We start from the raw sequence: 22,012 nt of genomic DNA on the forward strand, positions 1-22,012 counted from the left end.
ACAGACAGACAGACAGACAGACAAGACAGACAGACAGACAGACAGACAGACAAGACAGACAAGACAGGCAGACAGGAAGGAAGACAAGACAGACAAGACAGACAGACAGACAGACAGACAGACAGACAGACAGGCAGGCAGGCAGGCAGGCAGGCAGGCAAACAAACAAACAAACAAACAAACAAACAAACAAACAAACAAGACAGACAGACAGACAGACAGACAGACAGACAGACAGAAAGACAAGGTAGACAGACAGACAGACAGGAAGACAGACAAGACAGACAAGACAGGCAGGCAGGCAGGCAGGCAGACGTGATTTATTAGAACACTCCTACGTGATGTAGTCGAGAAAATTGGAAAGGAGCGGCAGGGAGTTAGCGCGTAGGCAGAGGAACTTGTTCAGAATGTTCTCCTTCACAGTCAGGTCCTCCTTCCCAGCGATCAGGAGGCTGCCATAGTCTGTACTCTGCAGTTGCAGCTTGATGTCTACATTGAGATATTATTAAAAGACAGAGGTCATATGTGGAAAGGGGATTGAACTATTGAACCATGAGGGTGCCTGCTGGTGCTGGCCACTCCAATAACAAGTCTGAGCTCCCCTACATGTAGCAATATTAACTAGAGCACCCCCCTAAGCGTTGAAAATACTATATTGGTCCAGTCCACTATTTTTGGGCCAACCTAAGAGTTAATGTTGGTAAATGATAACAAACCTAAAAGTGAATAGTGCTCAATGATAACACATTTCATCAACGGCAAAGGCATACAATTATAAATGTTTAAAGGCACATTTCAAAGATAGTTATATTTGTCTGTAAAACTGTGAAAGGGTGTTTTATGTCTTTCATAAGTCACATTGGCTTTTGTTTGTCCAAATCTGAAATTCCAGTCAATTCCAGTTAACCTATAAAGTTAAGGGTTGTCTGACAAATCATCATCCTTTTTTTCTTAAGACTATAATTGTCCATAAACTGTCCATAACTAATTACTTCCACTGTGTGGGGCAGATGATGATGACTAACAAGGAAACACACACAATTCCACATATTCATGCAGGCACCCACCCACGCATGCTCACACACACACACATACACGCCTCACACACAAACACACACACACACACACAAACACACACACACACAAACACACACCTCACACACACACACACACACACACACACCTCTCACACTTCTACCAGTTTAGAAAACAATGTGCGCACATCGCATTACACTTGATTTAATCACTATATGGATATCTGTGTAATTGCAAACTATAACTATACATAAACCTATAATATAACTATAACTATGACTATAACTATAATATAACTACACTACCAGTCAAAAGTTTGGACACACCTACTCATTCAAGGGTTTTTCTTTATGTTGTGAGACGTGAACGTACAAATGTTATTTGTTTAGCATATTTCACATAAATCATAATTAGTAGTACATTTGGAGCTATAAGGTTACTGGCATACATGTAGTTAGTCAAGGAAGGTGTAGAGACTCAGGCAGACAGGCAGACGGACACACAGACAAGACAGGAAGCCAAGACAGACAGACAGACAGGAAAACAAGACAGACAGACAGGAAGACAGACAAGACAGACAAGACAGACAGACACATTGGCATATTTCAAAGCCTCCAGTCTGGAGCAACTGGCGCAGTCTGTTAACAAGGTCTCTTGCTTCATCGGCAGAGGGGATGCTTCGAAGGCAGTTGTCCACGTAGAATGAATTCTCTACTGACTTCACAAGGTCTTGTTGGCTCCTACGTTGTCTTGAACGTGTCGCTGCAGAGCGGAGATGATGCAACAGGAACTACAAGTCGTGCCACTCATAAATGCTTAGTTCTTCAGTTCTATGCATGTTGCACCATATTTTTTTAAAACAATTTTTATTTAACTAGGCAAGTCAGTTAAGAACAAATTCTTGTTTACAATGTCGGTCTACACCGGCCAAACCCGGACGACGCTGGGCCAATTGTGCGCTGCCCTATGGGATTCCCAATCACGGCCAGTTGTGATACAGCCTGGAATCGAACCAGGGGGTCTGTAGTGATGCCTCAAGCACTGAGATGCAGTGCCTTAGACCGCTGCGCCACTCGGGAGCCAATTAATCGTAGCACCGGTTTGTCAGCTGGTAAGAGACGGATCTGATGAAACATGCCTTTGACGTCACCACTCACAGCTACGGCAAGTTGACAGAATCTGAGGAGGACACCAAACAGGGATGGTCCCAAGGTTGGTCCAGGGAGGAGAAGGTCATTGAGCGACTGTCCTTTATGTTGCAACAAACAGTTAAACACAATCCTATCATTTCCATTGTGATGCACAATACGGTGGTGTATAAACTAGGACTCAGTAGATTGTTCAGCTACCTCGGGTGGCACCAGTGACAGTTATCCAGCCGTCTACAGCTTCTTGATCTCCTGGAAGTAAACCTCAGCATGTTTTGGGTCTTTGGCGAGTTTTCGCGCCGTGTTACGGAGTCTTGGCAGTACAGCTTCCTTTGGAGCATGTAGAGTTGCATCATTGCCTCAACGAAGCAGGTGTGTAGCATAGCGCTGAACGCCATAAACTTCTATCCTAGAGGTGGACGTCTGGAGTAGAGTCACGGCTTGCTGGTCTTGTTTCGAGCGAGCGCCAACTTCTCACTTACATAGGGAAGGGTATTGATCTGCCAAAGTACACACTGTCTGTATGGGTATCAGGAGGTGAGGCATGTCTGAACCAATCAGCAGCAGAGGTTGAGCTTGGTCCACCGGTGGCAAAGGCAGCTTACGGAGGTGGTTGTATCGCCTTTGGAGAGCTGCTACTGGGCAGGAGAGTTTGGAAAGGCATAGGTTGTCTGCTGTGAATGCCTGCCATGTCCGATACTTCTTAAAAGGTTTGAGCTGGGGGGACACATCAAGGGTAACTGAGGCACCTTGCAGTTGCACAACGTCTTGTCGAACTGTCCTGAGGGTGAGGGTCTCAGGCTTAGAAGTGAGGTCTATTTGTTGAACAGCCTGTGGCAGACGATGCTACGCTCCGAGCCATCGTCGAGCAAGGCGTATGTCTCCAGGGATCGGTCACCATTGTGAAGTAAGACTTTCACAAACTTCAGCAATCGATTGGGTCTGTCCAGGTACACCTTGGTCGTAGGGACACTCACCATGAGAACGCTTTTCTGGTTTTCCTGCATGGCGTCATGAAGGATTGCTAGGTGCTGCTGTTTACATGTCTTGCAGGGTCGTCTGAGGGTGCAAGCATCAGCTTTGTGGGATCGTCCACACTTCCAATACCTTTTTTAATTCTTTATCCACTTGATGATCTGTCCTGTGTTCAGCTTCTTGAACTCTTCACATGAGTTGAGAAAGTGTTCTTTATTGTCACAGTGGGGACAGTATGGCTTGGGTTTGGATTTCTCCTTCGATTGAACAGGCTCCTTGGGGTTTGGTACATCACTTGCATTGAAGAGGATTGAAGCAGATTTCTCCTTCTGTCTCGTGGAGGCACAGTGGTCTTTCTTGAATGGCAGCTGGAGCAGGGTGCGGAACCATGGGAGCTGGAGCAGGGTGCAGAACCACGGAAGCTGGAGCAGGGTGCGGAACCATGGGAGCTGGAGCAGGGTGCGGAACCATGGGAGCTGGAGCAGGGTGCGGAACCATGGGAGCTGTAGCAGGGTGCAGAACCATGGGAGCTGGAGCAGGGTGCGGAACCATGGGAGCTGTAGCAGGGTGCAGAACCACGGAAGCTAGAGCAGGGTGCTGAACCATGGGAGCTGGAGCAGGGTGCGGAACCATGGGAGCTGTAGCAGGGTGCGGAACCATGGGAGCTGGAGCAGGGTGCGGAACCATGGGAGCTGTAGCAGGGTGCAGAACCACGGAAGCTGGAGCAGGGTGCGGAACCATGGGAGCTGGAGCAGGGTGCAGAACCACGGAAGCTGTAGCAGGGTGTGGAACCATGGGAGCTGGAGCAGGGTGCGGAACCATGGGAGCTGTAGCAGGGTGCAGAACCACAGAAGCTGGAGCAGGGTGCGGAACCATGGGAGCTGGAGCAGGGTGCAGAACCACGGAAGCTGGAGCAGGGTGCGGAACCATGGGAGCTGGAGCAGGGTGCAGAACCACGGAAGCTGGAGCAGGGTGCGGAACCATGGGAGCTGGAGCAGGGTGCGGAACCATGGGAGCAGGAGCAGGGTGCGGAACCATGGGAGCTGGAACTGGGTGCGGAACCACAGGAGCTGGTGATAAGTCCCTCAGGTAGGCAGGGAGAAGACGATGTGAGTCTTCATAGGCCCCGCCTCTTTCTCCTAGGTTGGCATTTTGTAGTTGTGTCGGTGAGACAGACACAAAGCTGCCACATGATTCATCAGACGGTGCTGGCGAGGGGCTCCTCTGATCTGACTGAGTCATCTGGGGTCGGCTGCGTCAACACCTTCATCTTTTACTTTAAGACAGGATGTGACAAGCTTGGCTAGCTCTAGCTCATTAGCTACCTTCTGTAGATGCCGCTGCCTGTTCAGTTGTGTAGCTATTGCTTCTCGGGCCCGGTGAGCTTCCCCCTGTCGATGCTAAGCTTCTTCCTGTTGTCGCTGAGCTTCTCTGGCTTCAGCTGCTATGCGTCGACACTCTACGTCAACATTGTCATGTTGCTCTAGCTGACGTTGTAGGTCATTAAACTCTATGAGCTTCATTCTTTCCTCCAATATACACAACCGGTCAAAAGTTTTTGAACATCTACTCATTCAAGGGTTTTTCTTTATTTTTACTATTTTCATCAATACTATTAAATAACATCATGTATGGAATGTGGAATCATGTAGTAACCAAAAAAGTGTTAAACAAATCAAAATATATTTTATATTTGAGATTCTTCAAATAGCCACCCTTTGCCTTTGTTACAGGAGGGGGTCGCAGTTACAGGAGGGGGTCGCAGTTCCGGAGCGATCCACTAGGTCCAACCTAGGCACCTTCTCACTCACAGTCTGGACTAATCATGATCCTATTGGTTTCACCTGTGTCTACCTTTCCACCTGTGTATTTATGCCCTCACTTCCCTGTGTTCCCTTGCTCAGTTTTCTCTGCTAGTTTCTTTATGCTCAGCAGTACTAATCAGTGTCTGATCAGAGAAGTATGTACAGCAGCTGACGATCGCCATGCAGAGCCGGGTGGACACCCGACCAGCCCCGGCAGCCGGTGGAGATTCCAGTCTCGCCTGCGACATCGCGGGAACCCTGCCTACCACCTCCGGAGAGGTATGACGGACGTCCAGAAGGCTGCAGGAAATTCCTCACCCAGTGTTCCCTGGTATTCAGCCTACAACCCTCCTCCTTCCTGACGGAGTAGGGCCGGGTGGCCTACATCATCACTCTGTTGACGGGTCGGGCCCTTTCCTACAAAGAAGGGGTGATTTCCCTTCCCTAGGCTACCGCGGAGTGGGAGAGCCAAACTCCGGAGTGCTCCGACTCCTACCAATTCACCCGGGAGCTACGCAAGGTGTTCGACACCTGTCGGGTGGTGTCGGGGCACGAGGCCGGGAGGCGGCTCACGGCCTGTCGGCAGGGTGACCGTTCGGTGGCGGACTACTCTGTGGAGTTCCGGACCCGGGCTTCAGAGGCAGGATGGGAGGAGGCCGCCCTGGTCGTCCTTTACGCGCAGGGGCAGTCGGAGGGGATGAAGGACGAACTCTCCTTCAGGGAGCTGCCTGAGCGACTGAACGGCCTCGTTGACCTCTCGGTGCGGGTAGACAATCGGTGTTGTGAGAGGGTGCACAAGAGAGTGATGACGCAAGGCGTGCATCCGCGTCCCCCTATCAGCCCGGAGGCTTTCCGCCAATTCAGGGAGGAGATGCCTCAGGAGGAGGCTATGCCTCAGGAGGAGGCTATGCAGCTGGGTGCGGTGTGCTTGTCCAGGATGGAGAGGCAGAGGCGTCTGCGCCAGGGACGTTGCCTGTACTGCGGCCAGGCAGGTCACCACTGCGACTCATGCCCGGAGAAGCCGGGAAACGGGAGGGCTCGCTAGTATCGGGAGGGGTGCTAGCGAGTCGGAACCGAAAACCCAACTCCAGAGACTCCCAGACTTTTCTCCCCGTCAGGGTTCAGTGGGCCCGCGCTGCGCGTCGGGCGCATGCACTGGTGGATTCTGGGGCCGCGGGAAACCTGATGGACGCGGGGCTGGCCCAAGGGTGGAGCGTTCCGTTACTCTCCCTCTCCGAGCCGGTTCCGGTCATGGGCCTGGACGGCCGGCCGTTGGGGTCGGGCTTCATCACCTGGCGCACTGTCCCCATGCTTGTCCAGGTGGCAGGGGGGCTATGGGAGGATATCCAGTTTTTCATTGTGGACTCTCCAGAGTGTCCCCTCGTCCTCGGGCACCCCTGGCTGGTCGCCCACAAACCCTGGATAGATTGGTCCACGGGGCGGTTCATCCTGGAGGGAGGCTCCGCTTCCCTGTCCTGTTCCGGTCTCCACCGACCACTCATCAGCCCAAACCACGGCGGCTACAGACTCCGTCACCGGCCCAGACCTGGCAGGCGTTCCCCAGGAGTATTGGGATCTGGGGTAGGTGTTTAGTAAGAGGCGTGCCAAGGGCGATTGTTTTCCTTGTCCCGGCCAGAGATGCTGGCCATGAGGGAGTATATCGAGGAGGCACTCGTCGAGGGTCACATCCGCCCATCTACCTCACCTGCAGGCGCGGGCTTCTTCTTCGTGGGGAAAAAGGACAGTGGGCAACGGCCATGCGTTGATTACCGGGCGCTCAACGACATGGTTAAGAACCGCTACCCACTCCCCCTGATGACGACAGCATTCGAGTTGTTGCAGGGAGTCCGATCTTCACCAAGCTGGACTTACGAAATGCCTACAACCTGGTGAGGACTCGGGAGGGGGACAAGTGGAAGACGGCCTTCAACACACCTAGTGAGCATTACTATTACAAAGTCATGCCGTTTGGTCTAGCCAACGCGCCTACGGTGTTCCAGGCATTGGTCAATGACGTGCTCCGGGACCTCCTCGACCACTGCGTCTTCGTGTATTTGGATGACATCCTAATATTTTCAAAGGACATGAGTGAACACCAGCAGCACGTTCGGCAGGTCCCCCAATGCCTTCTCCGTCACCAGCTCTACGTCAAGGCGGAGAAGTGCGTGTTCCACACAGAGACAGTCTCTTCCTGAGGTTCATCATCACCCAGGGGGACCTACGGATGGTCCCAGCCAAGGTCAGCACAGTACTGGATTGGCCACAGCCCTCTTCCCTCAAGCAACTACAACGGTTTTTAGGGTTCGCAAATCTTTATAGCCGATTTATTCGCAATATTAGCTCCCTTGCCGCTCCCCTGACAGCCCTCACCGAGACGAGCGTGTGCTCCTTCGCCTGGACCCCAGAAGCGGGGAACGCATTGGATGGGCTTAAGCGGCGCTTTACATTGGCCCCGGTCCTAGGGCATCCTGATCCGTCCCTACCGTTCATTGTGGAGGTGGATGCTTCAGACGTTGCGGTGGGAGCAATCCTGTCCCAGTGGTTCCTCACGGACGGTAAGACTCACCCTTGCGCGTTTTTCTCCCGTCGGCTGTCCCCGACGGAGTGGAATTACGACGTGGGGAACCATGAGCTCCTAGCGGTCAAGCTCGCCCTGGGGGAGTGGAGGCATTGGCTAGAGGGGGCCGCCCATCCATTCGTCGTATGGACTGACCATAAGAACTTAGCCTACATTCAGGAGGCCAAGAGGCTCAACTCAAGCCAGGCCAGGTGGGCGTTGTTCTTCACCATGTTCCGGTTCACAATCTCATACCGTCCGGGGTCGAAGAACACCAAGCCTGACGCGCTCTCCCGGCAGTTCAACCCCGTGGACCTGATGGAGAGGGACGACCCCATTGTCCCCAACGCCCTGATTGCTGCCCCAGTTTCGTGGGGAATCGATAGGCTGGTCAGAGCAACGCTACGGCGGGAGCCCGGTCCAGGCGGAGGTCCATCGGGGAGGATGTACGTACACAAGACGCCGTGCTCACGACTGCTTCAGTGGGCGCACGCGTCCGACCTCACCAGCCATCCAATGAGGATAAGTTCATTAGAGTTACCAGCCTCAGAAATTGCAGCCCAAATAAATGCTTCACAGAGTTCAAGTAACAGACACATCTCAACATCAACTGTTCAGAGGAGACTGTGTGAATCAGGCCTTCATGGTCGAATTGCTGCAAAGAAACCACTACTAAAGGACACCAATAATAAGAAGAGACTTGCTTGGGCCAAGAAACACGAGCAATGGACATTAAATTTGTCCTTTGGTCTGGTCCAAATTTGAGATTTTTGGTTCCAACCGCCTTGGCTTTGTGAGACGTGGTATGGGTGAATGAATGATCTCCGCATGTGTATTTCCCACCGTAAAGCACGGAGGAGGAGGTGTTATGGTGTGGGGATGCTTTTCTGGTGACACAGTCTGTGATTTATTTAGAATTCAAGGCACACTTAACCAGCATGGCTACCCCAGCATTCTGCAGCGATAAGCGATCCCATCTGGTTTGGGCTTAGTTGGACTATCATTTGTTTTTCAACAGGACAATGACCCAACACACCTCCAGGCTGTGTAAAGGCTATTTTACCAAGAAGGAGAGTGATGGAGCGCTGCATCAGATGACCTGGCCTCCACAATCCCCCGACCTCAACCCAACTGAGATGGTTTGGGATGAGTCGGACCGAAGAGTGAAGGAAAAGCAGCCAACAAGTGCTCAGCATATGTGGGAACTCCTTCAAGACTGTTGGAAAAGCATTCCAGGTGAAGCTGGTTGAGAGAATGCCTAGAGTGTGCAAAGCTGTCATCAAGGCAAAGGGGGGCTATTTGAAGAATCTCAAATATAAATTATATTTTGATTTGTTTAACACTTTTTTGGTTACTACATGATTCCATATGTGTTATTTCATAGTGTTGATGTCTTCACTATTATTCTACAATGTAGAAAATAGTAAAAATAAAGAAAAACCCTTGAATGAGTAGGTGTTGTAAAACTTTTGACCGGTAGTGTAGCTGCTTGGAGGTCGGATTGGTCTGGGAATCGGCTCACCTATATCTGGTGCTGGTAGCACTCCTCTCTAATCGGCTGTCTCCTCGACTACTATAACTGTAAATATAAATATAACTATAATATAACTATAACTATAACTATCACAATACATATAATTATCACTATAATATAACTATAACTATAATATAACTATAACTATAATATAACCATAACTATAATATAACTATAACTATAATATAACCATAACTATAATATAACCATAACTATAATATAACTATAATATAACTATAACTATAATATAACCATAACTATAATATAACTATAATATAACTATAACTATAATATAACCATAACTATAATATAACCATAACTATAATCTAACTATAATATAACTATAACTATAATATAACTTTTATACTTTTACTCAAGTAGTATTTTACTGGGTGACTTTCACTTTTACTTGAGTAATTTTCTATTATGGTATCTTTACTTTTACTAAAGTATGACAATTGAGTACTTTATCCACCACTGATTAATAGCATATTGTTTGCCTAAAACTTATAATTTGTGTGGTTTGCAATTACAGAAAACAGAAGAAAGAAAACAACAACGTCCACAATACTGAAGTAAAACCAAATTGCCCATGTCAACTCTGGGGTCGACAGCCAGTTTTAGCAGTCAGATAATGGCCGCTGACCACAAACCTTGACAACAGAAGAAAGAAGCAACAAGACGATTATTTATATTCTCTCTAAGGTCCTTGAGATTCATAAACTTTTCCCTAAATCATTGCATGGATGTCATTTTCAATTGGAAATTGGACCAAAATGCGAGCCACACACAGATCTGCATGGTTGTCTAGTTAGCATTCGTCCTGAAGGAACAATTTGACACATACATCTTGAGTGAATAAATCCTGAAGTTACAGTAATGAGGGGAATTAGAGTAATGTCGTGGAGCCTGCGGTCTCCGTTCTCTTGGTGAATGTGTCACCGTGTGAACCAGCCCTCGGAGAGGTATGTGTGACTAATAGAATGAAAGCGTACCCAAACACGCTTCAGCTTCAGTTTGAACAAAAAGGGTAATCAGGTGCTCAAATGAGGGACTTGATAATGTGTGACTGTGTGTGACTGTGTGTGACTGTGTGTGCTTCATGCCTATATGCCTCTGGACAACACTTTGCTGATTTTACACTGAACTGTGTGTGTGTGTGTGTGTGTGCAAATTCCTGATGGACATTTCATAAACAATAGGGGAACATCTTATGTTCACCTTGAATGACTCTCCTTCCACTGTTCCTAAAGGCTACCGACTGGTTACAGGCTACTGTCACGTCTACTCCCGCTCACCCTCTCCGGCGCTCGACGTCGCCGGTCTACTAACCACCGGTCCTGGCAACCCAGCTACATTCACATGGATATGTTTTGTGTGGTTTGGTTGTTTGTTATCATTCATTTCAACTCATTCTCTATTCAGAGCCGGGCAGAACCTCTGCCAGATTGAACACTGGCCCACCCAATCAGGCTGGCTTAAAATATATTTAAAAAAAGGTATGAAATTAAATAAATGAATTAGATTTATTGTTTGTATTGTCTCCTGACTAATCAGACATTTCGAAAAATGCAGTAGGAGGTTCCCGGGATCTAATTGGTGTTTCCAATCCTTATATACGTCTATATCCATCTGACTGAGCTACACACCCGGTTCCAGGAGGATCAATATGGAATAATGAGAGCAGCAGCGGCCTGTCTGCCAGGGTCTAGGACTTTTACACCGAAATAATCACTGCTGGACCCATGTGATCACTATCATATCTCTGATGAGAATGCTGAATTAACTGTGTTTATTCAGCAACTGTGTCGGAAAGTGGGGGGTGGTCAGGAATTCCCTTTCTGTGACTTCATGTAGCATTGAGAGACTCTTCTCCACTGCAGGCCGTATCAAAACTCTTCTCCACTTCAGGCCGTATCAAAACTATTCTCCACTACAGGCCGTATCAAAACTGTTCTCCTCTACAGCCGTATCAAAACATACATCAGATCGTGCATCTTGACTGCACCTCTCAACAATCTAGCCCTGTTGTCCTTTGAAAGGGAACTCAGTGGCTCTTTTGACTATGACGCAATAATCTCCATATTCAACACCAATCCTAGTCGTCTACGCCGTGTGCTGTAAAACGTGAAACACACAAGAAAAGTTACGCCTGAATACTGTTCATTTAGGATTTAGCCTAATGTTTTTATGTCTGCCCAGGTAGTGTGATGAGGTGATGTTGAAGGAGTCAGGCGCAGGAGGGTAAATCACAGAATAACAGGCTTTATTCCGCAAACCACAAAGTACACAGTAACGCGTCAAAACACTCCAGTGCGCAAAACAGGCGCACTGGAAAATACAAGGCACCAGGATGGTCGAGTTACCTTGAGAGAGGGAAAGATCAGTAAGGAAGTCAATACACAAGTGGGACCATGGCCGTTGTGGAACTGGTAAGGGCTGTAACTTGCCTGCTGGGAGGTGCCTAGGTGCCTTACTCTGGGCGCACACCGAGTAGGAGGAGACATACACCCTCACGTCCTTAGCCAAGGTAGGCCACCAGTATTTTCCGGTCAGGCAGCGCACTGTATGACCGATACCTGGGTGACCAGAGGAGGGGGACAAGCGACGGCACGTACTGCAGCCCAGCTGGACACTGAGGTGGAGATGGCTCTGTGCGTAACGCCCGCTCTATGTCCGCGTCCATCGCCCACACTACCGGCGCCACAATGCAGGATGCCGGGAGTATGGGGGTGTTGTCTATGGGCCTCTCCTCTGTGTCGTACAGCTGGTCTGCTGAGGCCCTGTCAGCCTCAGCAGACCAGCGAAGCCGGGACGGCCCACCCTTCAACAGAGATGTGATGGGAGTTGCGACCTTGCCAAAGCCCCAGATAAACCTCCGATAGGAATTGGCAAAGCCAATAAAGCGCTGCACCTCCTTTAACGTGGTTGGAGTCAGCCAATTATGCACAGCTGAAATGCGCTGATCTCCACACCTGAGGTGGTGATGTGGTATCCAAGGAAGGAGACAGACTGTTGGAAAAACATACACTTTTCTGCCTTGGCATTAAGGTCAAGTTCCAACAGTCGGGCCAGCCCTTTGCGAACCAGGGACACATGCTCGGCGCGCGTAGCGGAATACACCAGAATGTCATCGATGTAGACCACTACATGCATGTCCCGAAACACCTTGTTCAAAAAGGACTGGAAGACGGATGGAGCATTCATCAAACCGTAAGGCATCACCAGGTATTCGTAATGCCCCGTGGTTGTGCTGAATGCTGTCTTCCACTCGTCCCCCTCTCGGACACGCACCAGGTTGTACGCACTCCGGAGATCTAATTTTGTGAAGAAGCGCGCCCCATGCATTGGCTCAATCACAGATGGAATGAGGGGTAGAGGATAACTATAACGTATTGTCCCCTTGTTCAGTGCTCGGTAATCAATGCAAGGACACAGACCTCCGTCTTTCTTCTTCACAAAAAAGAAACTAGAGGAGGCGGGCTAGGTGGAGGGACGTATGAACCCCTGGCGCAGGGACTCGGAGACGTATGTCTCCATAGCCTCCGTTTCAGCCTGCGACAGGGGATACGCATGACTCCTGGGAGGCACAGCGTCTACCCGGAGGTTTATCGCACAATACCCCGCCCGATGAGGTGGTAATTTGGTCACCTGCGTTTTGGAAAACACGTGCGCCAAATCGAGGCATTCTGGGGGAATGCGCACGGCGGAGGTAGTGTCTGGACTTTCCACCGTGGTTGCACCAACGGAAAGACCTAGACACCTATCCTGACACTCTCGCGACCACCCCGTGAGAACCCTCTGTGGCCATGAAAAGATGGGGTTGTGTAGTGCTAACCAGGGAAGACCTAACACAACAGGGAAATCAGGAGACTCAATAATAAAAAAAGTGACTTGCTCTCAATGAGTATCGTACGTAACCATAGTGACTGGTGCTGTAACTTCCCTAACGAACCCGGACCCTAATGGTCGACTGTCAAGTGCTCTGATGGGTAGTGGAATGGATAGGGGAACCAAGGTAATGCCTAGACTATGTGCAAATGACCTGTCCATAAAGTTCCCAGCTGCGCCTGAATCGACCAGCGCCTTACACTGGGGATCTACTGTGAAATCAGGAAAGTGGATGTGTAGGGTACAGTGCGCAGCAGGGGGCTCTAAACGAGTGTGGGTGTTCGATACCTGGTGTGACGCGAGAGTGCCCTGCCTGCCGCCTCCAGACCCAAAAGAACACCGAAGACAGTTTGCAGGAGAATATCCTCTCGCACTACGAGAGTGACACTGGTGCTGTCGTCCTCTGCTCTCCCGGAACGCCAATCCACCCAGCTCCATCATCTCGTGATCCGGGTTGGGGGGGGGGGGTGGAATGGGCAGGCCCCTTCCAGGACGTCCTCTAGCAGCCTGCAGGTTGTCCAACCGGATGGCCATTTCCACCAGTTGATTGAAAGACAACATGGTGTCCCGGCAGGCTAGCTCCCTTAGGACGTCCTCTCGTAGATGGCACCGGAAGTGGTCGATGAGGGCCCGCTCTTTCCACCCAGAACCAGCCACTAGATTCCGAAACTCCAGGGCGAAGTCCTTGTCACCTGCCTCAGGTGGACCAGCCGCTTGCCCGCCTCTCTACCTTCGGGCAGGTGGTCGAAGACTGCCCGGAAGAGGTGAGCGAACTCCCCGTAGTTGTCCAACGCGGCTCCTCCTTCATTCCAAACCGCATTGGCCCACTCCAGGGCTTTCCCCGAGAGACAGGAGACGAGGGCGGACACCTTCTCCCACTCCGATGGAGCCGGGCTGACGGTTGTGAAGTAGAGGTCCAGCTGCGGGAGGAATCCCTGGCAGCGGACAGCTGTCCCATCATACTCCCTTGGTCGTGATAGTTGAATCCCTCTGGGTGCTGGGGTGTGGGTGGCTGGATCCGGTCGCAAATTAGGCGCACTGGAAAATACAAGGCACACGGGTGAAATATCCCGGCGATACAAAATACAAGGAGCTCCACCGAGCTTCACTACTCTCCACAATAAACAATCACACACAAAGACAAGGGGGCAGAGGGAACACTTATACAGGCACTGATGAGGGGATATGAACCAGGTGTGTGTAGTCAACAAGACAAAACAAATGGAATGATGAGATGAGGAGCGGCAGTGGTTAGAAGGCCGGTGACAACGGACGCCGAAGCCTGCCCGAACAAGGAGAGGAGGCAGCCTCGGAGGAAGTCGTGACAGGTAAGCCTATATGTGTTTGATTCAAAGTGAGCTTCTGTATTCAAACCCACCATGATATTAGGCTATATATGATCATTTCATGTTTTCATGCCTATACAGTAACGTTTGCTCATTTAAAGTGAGCCATTAATTTCATACCTGCCGTACAGTTCAAGATATCGGCCTAAAGTGTTTGTATTGTGTGTTGGGATTTTAATATGGCAAAAAGTGTGCACTTTTGGGCTTAATGAAAACACTTTCAGGGCCTTCTATTCTTCCCTGCTTCTTTGTGCAATAAGCTGTTTGCGCATATTCCAATCCAGTGCCGAGCTGATGTCCGGCCAATGCACTGACAATGGTCCTGAATCCACCTGTTGTGCCTGTACTGTAGATCGCTCCTTTAAGTGGGAGTGGCCGATCTTGATCTGATAATATATTATGATTATTTCATGGACTGTCGGACTGAACACGTCATCCATTATCTGTATTTTGTGACAGTATAATTTTTCAAATTGTATCACTTGTCTGCTGCTGTAAAATCTCTCTTTCTTTCTATCTTTCTTTCTCTCTCTCTGAATATGTAGGTGATAGACATGCTGTGTATTTTGTTATGCTTCTTTACTGTCGGACTCAGACAGTCGGCCTGTTTTGTCAGCAGTGTTATTGTAAGCGTTTGTGTAGTTGCGTACTTGCGCTGCCTACTTTGTTTGTCAAGGGAAATTTGTGGTATTTTTTGGTTACATTTATCCTATGTAATGTTTTAAATTATCCAATGTGATGCACTAATTTTCACTTAAATATGTCAGGTATTTGTTGCTGGAAAATGTTGGCCCGGCCACTTTTTTCCTTATGCCCAGCCACACAGCTATCCCTGTCTACACTGCTGCCCCAAGCTCTCACTACTTTTTATCCACCTTAATCCACCTGGGATTATTGCTAGTAATTTCAAAATGTATGTAACCACAGCGGCAAAAGCTATTATTGAGCGTGCAGCAATATGTTTGCCAGCAGGGATAACTGGTGAGAATAGCAATAAAAAGTAGATGAGTGAGGCTAACAAAGATATTTATTCAATAGAACAAATATAGAGAGGATGTTTGTCACAGGTTATTTGATGTTTTTTCTGGATTAGAATTGGCTCAACATGACCTAGAATCTACAGTTGCAGAGGTGCGCAGTTATACAAAAGCAGAATTAATACAGTTATGTAGGAAACGTATACTGTTACATGTCCACAACACATTCATACATTGTTTATATACATACATAGAAAATATTGTGAGCCTTGCGATATGTAATGTGTCATTCATCAATATTGTGGGCCTTGTGATATGTAATGTGTCATTCAACAGGTCCAAAATATTTAAGCATGTATATCTGTGTAGTATGTCCATGTTTTTGTATCAGTATGTGTTTACCTGGGCAAGTGCATCAGTGTGATATCTAGTAGTCTCTGTGAGAGGTAGATGTGTATGTGTGAGTGCGGGTGTGTTCGCCTGTAGGGGGTCTCTGTTTCCTCTTGGGGCAGTGCTGGCCCAGTTTCCAACAGTGGTTGTCGTGTGTGTGTGTATATGTGTGTGTGGTGTGTGTGGTGTGTATGGTGTGTATGGTGTGTGTGGTGTGTAGGGTGTGTGTGTGTTGTGTGTGGTGTGTGTGTTGTGTAGGGTGTGTGTGGTGTGTGTGGTGTGTAGGGTGTGTGTGGTGTGTGTGTTGTGTAGGGTGTGTGTGGTGTGTGTGTTGTGTAGGGTGTGTGTGGTGTGTGTGTTGTGTAGGGTGTGTGTGGTGTGTATGTGGTGAAGCAGTGTTTGTGTGTGTGTGTGTGTGTGTCTAGGTCTTCTTGGGGCAGTGTGGGCCCAGTCTCCAGCAGTGGCAGATGGTGTTAAAGAGGCGACAGCGGCAGGAGGCACAGGGGTCACAGCAGGGGGTGTGATGGGCACAGCTCTCCATCAGACGACCACACCGCCGGGGAGGGGCTGCAGGCTCAGGCTTGGGTTTCTGGAACTTCACCCACAGGGAAAAATATGTTGGAACGCCAAATATCAGTCATTAAGAAAATATTATTTACATACTGACCACCTAACATCCCCCATAGACAAATACATACTGAATCACAAGACATTACCCATAGACAAATACATACTGAATCACAAGACATTACCCATAGACAAATACATACTGAATCACAAGACATCACCCATAGACAAATACATACTGAATCACAAGACATCACCCATAGACAAATACATACTGAATCACAAGACATCACCCATAGACAAATACATACTGAATCACAAGACATTATTACTGTGGGACCTGTATTGCGAGACTTTTATTTTGCGGATGCTCTGGCTCTGGTATAAAGAGCAAGGGTTGCTGGGAGTTCTTCAGTTTAGAGCTCGGTGCCTTGCTCTCTCTGCTCATAGGATTTAACTTTTTGTTTTATTTGTCCCCACGAGTGTATTATTGAAGTCACAGTGTCCATTGAAGTCACAGTGTAATATTGAAGTCACAGTGTCCATGAGTGTAATATTGAAGTCCATGTGTGTCCATGGATCCCTTCTTTACTGTCTGCCTTACATTTGGTGTCAGCAGTGGGTGTTGAAGACACACCTCTTGTGCCTCGCTCTCTGCTCATATGATTTTACCTTTTATTTGATTTGTCCCCTAAAGGATGTTATAAACTGGGTGGTTCGAGCCCTGCATGCTGATTGGCTGACAGCCGTGGTTATTTTTGCTGCTCTAATTATGTTGGTAACCAGTTTATAATAGCAATAAGGCACCTCAGGGTTTGTGATACATGGCCAATATACCACGGCTAAGGGCTGTGTCCAGGCACTCTGCGTTGAGTCGTGCTTAAGAACAGCCCTTAGCCTTGGTATATTGGCCATATACCACACCCCCTCAGGCCTTATTGCTTAATTATAAGACACTGATTAAACCTTGTGTCTAAGTTGCAGTGTCCATGGATCCATATGTTTACAGTCAACCTTCCAATACTATGACCAAAACCTTCCTTTTGTTCTATTTTGGGGCAATTTGTTTTGACAGATTAAACAAATGAAAGACGCCTATTATTTACACAATTATAGTCACAGCTGAATCACTATTAGGATTTCTGCTATCACACTATTCTCTCGTCTAACACTCACAAGGAAAAACTACTGTAGATGATTGTGAAGCTTGAGCTGACAGCACTTTTGCACTGTTTCGCTATTGCTGCATTCATCAATCTAGCAAGAAGGCAATATTTTGGCCTACTCATTTGAGGTTTAAGGAAGTGTGTAGGTCGCTTTCTTTATCATAGAGCAATGAAAGTTATATACAGTACAGTATTTAGATCTGTGTGGCCGAGAGGAATCCGATGAGTGCTTACGGTCCCTTTACACTAGGAAGCGGCATCGTGCGGTGAAACATCGGAAGCCATTCGCTATCAACGGAAGGAAAGCGAGAAAAGCGTAGTGGGCAGGGGACCGTTGAGCGATGTAAGCATGGGCGAGGGAGTTGAACACGGTCGGACTAATATTGGGGAAAGCTGAAATTTAAAACCTCTGCAATATCGCAATGCGAGTGACCAATCGAAGCTCACCATAGCATCCAACCCCTACTGGATTGGCTGACGATGGCTGTTGATACGTAGCAATACCTAGCATGCCTGCTAGCTAGCTTGTTAGCACCCACATGAGGGTGAGGCTAACGTGGCTATATGAGTGCCTTCAGAAAGCATTCATACCCCATGACTTCTTCCACATTTTGTTGTGTTACAGCCTGATTTAAAAATGGATTAAATTGATTTGTTTTCTCTCACCCACCTACACACAATACCCCATAATGACAAAGATACAAAATGTTTTTAGACATTTTTGCAAATTGATTGAAAATGAAATACAGAAATATCTAATTTACATAAGTATTCACACCCCTTAGTCAATACATGTTAGAATTGACTTTGGCAGCGATTACAGCTGTGAGTCTTTCTGGTTAAGTCTCTAAGAGCTTTGCACACTTGGATTGTACAATATTTGCCCATTATTCATTTTTAAATTCTTCAAGCTCTGTCAAATTGGTTGTTGATCATTGCTAGACAACCATTTTCCACTCTTGCCATTGATTTTCAAAAAGATGTAAGTCAAAACGGTCACTCGGCTACTTAGGAACATTCACAGTCTTTGGTAAGCAACTCCAGTGTAGATTTGGCCTTGTGTTTTAGGTTATTGTCCTGCTGAAAGGTGAATTCATCTCCCAGTGTCTGGTGGAAAGCAGACCGAACCAGGTTTTCCTCTAGGATTTTGCCTGTGCTTAGCTCCATTCCGTTTATTTGTTATACTGAAACACTCCCCAGTCCTTAACGATTACAAGCATACCCATAACATGATGCAGCCACCACTAAGCTTGAAAATATGGAGAGTGGTACTCAGTAATGTGTTGTATTGGATTTGCCCTAAACATAACACTTTGTATTCAGGACAAAATGTTACTTGCTTTGCCACATTTTTTTGCAGTATTACTTTAGTGTCTTGTTGCAAACAGGATGCATGTTTTGGAATATTTTTATTCTGTACAGACTTCCTTCTTTTCACTCTGTCAATTAGGTTAGTATTGTGGAGTAACTACAATGTTGTTGATCCATCCTCGGTTTTCTCCTATCACAGCCATTAAACTCTGTAACTATTTTAAAGTGGCCTCATGGTGAAATCCCTGAACTGTTTCCTTCTTCTCTGTAAACTGAGTTAGGAAGGACACCTGTATCTTTGTAGTGACTGGATGTATTGATACACCATCAAAAGTGTAATTAATAACTTCACCATGCTCAAAGGGATATTCAATGTCTGCTTTTTTAAATTTTTAACCATCTACCAATAGGTGCCCTTCTTTGCGAGGAATTGGAAAACCTCTTTGGTCTTTGTGGTTGAATCTGTGTTTGAAATTCACTGCTCAACTGAGGGACCTTACAGATAATTGCATGTGTGAGGTACAGAGATGAGAGTCATTCATTTTTTATTAATTTGTACAAATTTCGAAAAACATAATTCCACTTTGACATTATGGGGTATTGTGTGTAGGCCAGTGACAATACATCTACATTTAATCAATTTTAAATTCAGGCTGTAACACAAGAAAATGTGGAAAGTCTAGGGATGTGAATACCTTCTGAAGGCACTGTATAGGGTAAATGTCCTTAAGCCATGTCTGTGTGTGCTGTGAAGGAGGGCAGATGGAGAAGTGGTTTTCTAAGGACCACCCCTTTGAGGGTACACAAAGTCACCTGATATTAAGGGATGTAATGACGCAGCCAACCACGGGATGGAGCCAAAGACACATTTATTCGACAGAGGATCTTTAAAAGCTCCTAAAGATGTTGAGGTTTTGGTATTCTGGGAAATGAATAAGTAATGTAAACACATAATCAGTAATTACTAGTAATTCTAGTGCCCGATTTCAGGCCCTGTAGTCTTAAGAGGTGTAAGGGAATTACTTCATGTTTAAATACGGACAATTATTTCCCAAATTTTCAGATTGATTCGTATCAGGTTTATTAATTCCTACAGTAATTCTTCCACTTTAAAACTTCCATTCCTTGACAGCTGGTCCTCATACAACCTCTTTAAGCATGATTTAGTACATTGTTCCTGCTATAGTTTTAAGGAGATAGATGTACAACTTACTGCAACGTGGTGGTGTCCCTGATGTGGCGAAATCCGTCTCCTGGCAAACAGTCTTCCGGGTTTCCCTTGTCTCCAAACTATAGTTCATAGAAATATAAAAGAAGGATTTAAGATTACATATGAAACGTCATGCCCCCAATGAGGGGTTCAACTTAAGTATACACCTTCAAGGGTTCTAGAACACTTTCCATTTCCACTTTTCAAAAAATGGGCTGTTGTGCAGAAATGCCAGGGACAATTTCTGGTCCCAGTCCGACCCTGGATGAATCCATAATATGAAGTACATTTCTAATTCAGGTGAACTATCCCTTTAAGAACACAACCTTTTACTATAAATGTCTTAATGCCAAATTAGTGTCACCATAGAGAGCTCAGTCTGATGCAGTACTTATACAGCATCAGGTGGTGGAGGCTAACTGAAAAATGTCTACTTTGCAGACCAACCTTGTGATGAATGGTACTTGTTGTACTGCCAGAATGTTGTATTGATGAATGGTACTTGTTGTACTGCCAGAATGTTGTATTGATGAATGGTACTTGTTGTACTGCCAGAATGTTGTATTGATGAATGGTACTTGTTGTACTGCCAGAATGTTGTATTGATGAATGGTACTTGTTGTACTGCCAGAATGTTGTATGTACAACCACAATTTGTTATTCTTTGTGATAAGAAACAGTACACCACTAATATTATGCATCTTCATATTTCCATTTCACGAGCACTGCCAAAAAGCCCAAAGCACAGAGAACTAGAGATGGCCATCTGGGTTTTGTCATCTTAATTACAAATTAATCGAATAATTGTGTGCACATCTTGCTAAAGTAAACAAACCCTGATTCATAAACTTAATGGCGACTTTGTCCCCTGAAGGCTTTCAAAGCATTAACTGGTTTTAGAGACTTAATCTCTTTTACACAAACGCAGATGCAATAACTCATATGATGGCTTAAAGTCAGTTGATTTCCATTACAGTTTTAGTAATAAAGAGGTTACACAAAGGTATTACATTTCCACAGGTTATGCACATCAATTAAAATTGTATTAGGCGACATGCGTGGGAACTGCATGCGGTCTAACTGGTCGAGTGCCATAATTGTATAGGTCATGACTAATGATAAGTCAATTGTAAGCTTTTGGTAAAAATCTTGTCAACATTATTTTTTACAATGAAATAATGAAAATTGTTCGCCATACTTCCTTAATCCAAATGCAAAATCCACCACACAAACCATAGCCCTATGAAGCAATCTGTCAATAATGGAAAATATGCCATTAATTTGTGTGCAAAAGGTGTGATCTTTTCTCTCAGCAACAGTTTATCAAAACAGAAAATATGCAAAATAGCTTCACCTGAATCATTTTCATGTTGTATATGCGCATCCCTCTTCAGGTCTTCGGCGAAATATAACGGAATAGACACCGAAAGGAGACAAATCCAGAAAAAATGTTTTCCCAACATCTCCACTTCCAATCTTATAACCTGAATTCGGGTTAATAATAATGTTATGGGCTGCAGCACTGTTCAGGTGAGAGCACGCTATTAAATTTGACACGTTGGGATAGACTACTTACAGGTTACTTTCTATCCTCTCTGGGGAAATTAATATATTTGTTTTATTTTAAACGTCTTAATATGGTAGCCTATCAATATCGCAGCTCAGAAGGTTCTCTCTCTTGTGAATGTGTTGTCATAAAATGGGGGGTTAAGTGTAGCCAAATCTTCCACGCCCACAATCTCTTTCAGACTCTGAAGTAGCCTTCTGTTGACCTATCCAATTTGTGTTGAATTATGGTTTCCATCCATACATTCCCCCAACTAAGTCAAACAGTAACAGGCTCTCCCTGATACTATAGCAAAGTGCCACTGTCTGGTAGCAGTTGTATATGTTTAGTTGTAAAGGCCGATGGGATCGTGTAATGTAGTGTCATCTTAGATCTACATCTTGATTGATTATGCGCGGTTGCGCTCAGCTGCACTGCGCTCCCCATATTTCTATGGCCCTCCATGAAGAGGTAAAGGGAAATCCTTCAAACTGTTTAATATGTTATTTACTGCCACTGGACGGAACCAACATGCAGGTGTGTTCGAAACGTTG

At 46.6% G+C, this 22,012-nt stretch overlaps 1 protein-coding gene across 1 annotated transcript; it reads right to left on the reverse strand.

Moving 5' to 3' along the window:
* Positions 1-15,941: 15,941 nt before the first annotated feature.
* Positions 15,942-21,375, reverse strand: asip2b (agouti signaling protein, nonagouti homolog (mouse) 2b; the record flags this gene model as incomplete). The annotated part of the gene is made up of 3 exons (XM_084182943.1): positions 15,942-16,253; positions 19,916-19,992; positions 21,267-21,375. 3 exons carry the CDS (start codon positions 21,373-21,375, stop codon positions 16,080-16,082), a joined length of 360 nt encoding a protein of 119 aa, XP_084039069.1. The 3' UTR covers positions 15,942-16,079.
* Positions 21,376-22,012: the final 637 nt, after the last annotated feature.

The sequence above is a fragment of the Coregonus lavaretus genome, assembly GCF_964263955.1.
Source record: "Coregonus lavaretus genome assembly, chromosome: 19".
NCBI classification, from domain to species: Eukaryota; Metazoa; Chordata; class Actinopteri; order Salmoniformes; family Salmonidae; genus Coregonus; species Coregonus lavaretus.